Source organism: Seriola lalandi, unplaced genomic scaffold (assembly GCF_002814215.2).
Source record: "Seriola lalandi dorsalis isolate HSWRI2012SDOR001 ecotype SW California unplaced genomic scaffold, Sedor1 jcf7180002054478, whole genome shotgun sequence".
Taxonomy (NCBI): Eukaryota; Metazoa; Chordata; class Actinopteri; order Carangiformes; family Carangidae; genus Seriola; species Seriola lalandi.
The window spans coordinates 251021-255959 of record NW_019525031.1 but is presented as its reverse complement, the minus strand read 5'-3'; the positions used below and the strand labels follow the sequence as shown (position 1 = coordinate 255959).

The window sequence follows — 4939 nt, the reverse complement described above, 5'->3', positions numbered from 1 at the left end:
TCTAATGGAGATTGTGTGCGTATACATAGGTGAGTGTGTGTGTGTGTGTGTGTGTGTGTGTGTGTTTGTGTGTGTGTGTGTGTGTGAGTGTGAGTGTGAGTGTGTGTGTGTGTGTGAGTGTGTGTGTGTGTTTGTGTGTGTGTTGTCAGACCCACCTCCAGGTCCATGGAGACAGAGATCTTGTGTGGATGTTCCCGTTCCCCTCAGTTAAGGAGGAGACCTCTGAGGAGAACGCCAACATGGAGTCACATCCAGGAGGAGGAGGGGGAGGAGCTTTAACCCTGGAGGAGGAGGAGACCACCACCCACAATGCACTGCAACATACCTGACCATACAGGAGAAGCGAGATTATTACTGTAAATTGAACTGAGATGTTTGTTCTTCTACAGGAACATTATTATTGAGATAATCTGACCTCAGATCAGATGTTGGTCACAGTTCTCTGACAGCCTCAGTATCTGAGCTCAGTGTGGTTTGTTTTCTACACCAGCACAATGTGGAGCTCAGACAGGAAGTAACAACACGACCGGCGCTTCTCTTCTAATCTATCAAACTCTTGCTGAAGTGAGTCGGGAGAAGAAACTCCGCTAACCTAACAGCTTCTCACTGTGGTCACACCTAAGACACGCCCCCTAGCTCCATGTGTAGTGTGACTATAGATCAGGTCTAGGTTCTATATTAATACTGTGAAAGTATCAAAGCACCAGAGCCGATCATAATCACGATTATTTAACATGATTACACATTGACTTTGGAAACACCACACATTTATTAACTTTAAATACAATTCAACGGAAAAACAAATAAAACATAAAAAATTGATTTCAAAATAAAAGCGTAGTGTCTGTGTAGTTTTTGGGGTTATACATGATAAAAGTTAAAGATATGACGTGGAACAGCAGCCAAACAGGATGTGAGCTCTCCTGACTGTCTCTGATCCAATGACGCTAACGTACGCCAAAACGTAACCAGGAAGTGGACGGGGGGATAAAATTTGTTGCAAAAAAACCTAATCAAAAATAAAATTAAATGACTCGCCCAACATCAGTCCATAAATTGAGCCTTAAAACCTGCCGTCAGGACTTCTGGAACTTTGTGATGTCACAACAAAGCAGTCACCAAGCCCCGCCCACCTGGACCCACCATCCAAACCTTGCAGGATTTGGTTTCTCTGAGTGTTTTTACCTGAAATCTGCTTTATTTTTATTGGATCACTCAGAAAACAGTCAGCCAATATATATAATATATGTCTTCTTATGGATCAATACTTCAAATAAAACACAGAAGAAGAAGCCACACGGAGCTTTAATCTGTGGTAAAATTTTAAAGATAAGTGACTCAGCTTCCTGATACGCGGCTGCTCAGAGAGCAGGTCGTAGACACGATTACCAATATTAAAAATATTTCAGACGGAAACTTTTCGCCTTTATGACGAAGTGTGAGATAAAAGATGAAAATATAACTGCTGCGGTAGAAATCACACTTTCCCTCCATCTTATCAATTATATCACTTCCTGTGTCACGGCTGCAGACGTTCGTTTTGTTCTGTTTGGAGTTGTAAATGAGAAGTTATTGATGAGATTGCATCAATTATCTTCATTTATTTCACTATTTGTTTTCTCACTCAGCAGCAGATTAAAGATTAGACTTTAATCGTCACGATGAATTGATCGTCAGTTCTTATTACAGGAAAAAGTTGTCGCTCACCAGCAGAGTGCAGACGCTGTGTCTCGGCTTCATATCGTCGGTGTCGGCCCGGTCCAGCTGCTGTGTGTGTGTTAGTGTGTGTGTGCTGCTGCTCTGAGTTCAGTCGTATTTATGACGACGTGCGACCAACAGATCTGATCACACTGATAAAGCAGAGCAGAGACGGCAGGGGAGATTCCTGTTATCTCTGCAGTCCATCACTCTCACTGCACAGTCTCACAGGTGAACACGTTTTCTCCTCTGATAACATCTGCAGGACGGGAGGCTGTGATCCGACGCTGCAGCTGTTTCACACTGCAGGGTGCTTTTCTTTTTTTTTTAATCAATGCATCAGATTTGTAGATTATCTTCATGTGATCAAACAGTGCAGCCGTGGAAACACAAAGTTCTATAACTTGTCGCTTGTAAATAATTTGACAGATTTGATCTTGATCTGTTCTAACATCTAGTGATTAATGATCGAAGTGATCAAATCATTCACTCAACATTTACTGACCCAGCTGCTGTCGGGTCCCTTCACACACAGGTCTGTTAGACTGATAATGATTTAGAGCAGGTCTGCCTCTGGCCCTCGGGTCAGGGCTCAGGTCCTCGGGCCCTCTGGCCCCGGGTCAGGGCTCAGGCCCTCGGGCCCTCGGGCCCCGGGTCAGGGCTCAGGCCCTCGGGCCCTCTGGCCCCGGGTCAGGGCTCAGGCCCTCGGGCCCTCGGGCCCCGGGTCAGGGCTCAGGCCCTCGGGCCCTCGGGCCCCGGGTCAGGGCTCAGGGCTCAGGCCTTCTGGCCCCGGGTCAGGGCTCAGGTCCTCGGGCCCCGGGTCAGGGCTCAGGCCCTCTGGCCCCGGGTCAGGGCTCAGGTCCTCGGGCCCTCGGGTCAGGGCTCAGGCCCTCGGGCCCCGGGTCAGGGGTCAGATGAGGAAGCATCAGCTGCTCCGTCCTGAAGAGCAACTTCTTTTATCTTAGATTGATGCTGTTCAATCAAAGTGTTTGATTGATTAATTGATTGACAGATATCAACAAGGTTTTTTTTAATCTTATTTGTTTATTTTCATGAAACAGAGCTTTTCATTATTTATATGCATTTGTTTTGAAGCATATGAACATTTTATTTCAGTTCCTCTCACTTTACTTTTCCAGTGGATCTGTGTTTATTGGGTCGAGTCCATTTCCGATCATCTCTAATTTGTTTCACCTGTGACAATCACGGCGTCACTGCTGCAGGTGAGTCGTTAAACTGCAGCAGGTCAGATGAACAAGATTTTCAGAGGCTGTTAAAAGACGTGAAAATCCACATCCAACTCTGAGCTTTTAGCAACACGCAAATCAGAATGTGTTTCTGCCCGCTCAGTCCTGATGAAGCAGCTCGAGTGTTTCAGACTTTAAGATCTTTATTGTTGCTTCTCCGGTCATAGATATTCATTCAATAATTCATTATTAAGTGTAAATTCCTTCTCATCATGATTTTGTGAGTGTGTGTCACATGGTGTCTGTGCTTACTATCTATTACTATCTACTTACCTATTAATGTTGCTAATGTAAATCTTCATGATGTATTGAGTTATCTGATTTAGTTTTTTACAGTTTATCTGAACTGTTCATCTGCCGTTTCCTTTTGCTGCAGCGTCTCTTTGGTTTCTCTGCACGAGATCTTCTCTCTGTTTCAGTCTCGTTTCTTAACTGAATATTCTGATAAAAACACTGAAGAAAAATCAAACCTGATGTTTCCTGACAACAAAACCACATCAATGTCACATTGTCTTGTCAGCACGGAATCATTTGCACAATGTTTGTTTTATGTCGTTTTTATTTAGACTTTTTCTCTTAAAATTATTTTGTTTGTTCAGTCGTGAGTTTATTAAACAGCAGGTCGTTAGAAACATTAAAAAGAATGTGAAAAAGATGAAATATGTAATAAATATAAAAATATAAAACTGTGTCTATAAGATCACAGATATTTGTACCAAATTTACTTTAATAAAATGAATTTCTATATTTTGAATTTAACTTCCAGGATTTGAAACTGAATTTAATTTGATCAAATAATATTTTACAACTCATGTTGAAAGTGTGTTGGAGTAAATCAGCTTCATCTAACTGTTGGTGATGAGGGGTTTCCCTCACAGAGGAGCAGGGGTGAAGGTCTCAATCAGCTCGTCTCTGTCTGGCTGATTAGTAACGACCCCCAGCGTACGGACACTCCACTCTCCCTGACAGCGTCAGCACCATAACAGCGTTTCCTTACAATGAAAATGTAAATATAAGTTTAACACCAGCAGCTGCACAGACTTCGTTCAGTGGCTGTGATGTTTCCGTCAGTTGTGCAGAATAGAAGCAAATTTTTAATTAGAGAGTCGACAGAACACACAGTGAATCTTCTGTTTGCACTGAGGCATGTTGGTGATCAAAGCTGGTTCTCTCCAATTAAACATGGCGACGCATTTCCAGCGTCTGATAACTGTTGATTCGATCACATCCACCTCAGTGGTCGCAGATGTTTCTGACAGCGGACACGAGTCAGGGGCGTCATCCTTCGAGGAGTGATTACATCACAGCGGCGCGAAAAGACTGTCACGTTTCAAAGGCTCCTTCAAATGCATCCTTCGTTTCCTAGGCAACAAAGCATCCAACATATCCCAAGATTCATTGTGTGCTGACAGAGAGTCTGAGGGGTTACACTGTTAAATCTAAGTATTGTGCTTCAGCTCAGATCAACGATTAAAACCAAGAGACTTAAAAGTTTTTGGAAATAAAAAAGTTACGTGTCGTCAAGGTTGCTAGGCAACAGGAGCCTTTGTTGACCACGTCCTCCGAAGGATGCGACCCCTGACTTGGGACACAGTTGAGGCTTTTTGGGAGATGATAGTCTGCAGTGTTTTTGGATGTCATGTGACTTAAATGTGTTTGATGATGAAAAGTGAAATATTGCTTTGTCTGAAAATCCTCCTCATTCTCATTCATTTCCTTTTTTAGTTCCTAATTCACTGTAACTGTAAATGGCATGTAAATATGAACTATGTATATACTGTTTATTTCTGACAGTATATTTATTCTTTTTTATTTCTATTGCTTTATATTTTGTATATGTGGAATGGAGCACTGCAACACATCAACTTCCTGCAGGGGATTAAAGTATTTCTGATTCTAATTTCAAACTGTGCAGATTAATGGAAACACAGCTTCCAATATTTACTCAAGATATATAGTGATAGAATATATATAGTATATATATATATATATAT

At 42.3% G+C, this 4939-nt stretch overlaps 1 protein-coding gene across 1 annotated transcript in view; it reads right to left on the bottom strand.

The window, feature by feature from the left end:
• The window catches only part of il17a/f2 (interleukin 17a/f2), a 5562-nt gene extending 3634 nt beyond the window's left edge, over nucleotides 1–1928 (bottom strand). Inside the window, exons 1-2 of the mRNA XM_023412375.2 lie at nucleotides 1708–1928; nucleotides 156–325 (exon numbers count right to left, since the gene is read on the bottom strand). Coding sequence (XP_023268143.1) covers nucleotides 156–325; nucleotides 1708–1740 — 203 coding nt within the window. The 5' untranslated portion in view covers nucleotides 1741–1928. The remainder of the gene's footprint in view (nucleotides 1–155; nucleotides 326–1707) is intronic.
• Nucleotides 1929–4939: the final 3011 nt, after the last annotated feature.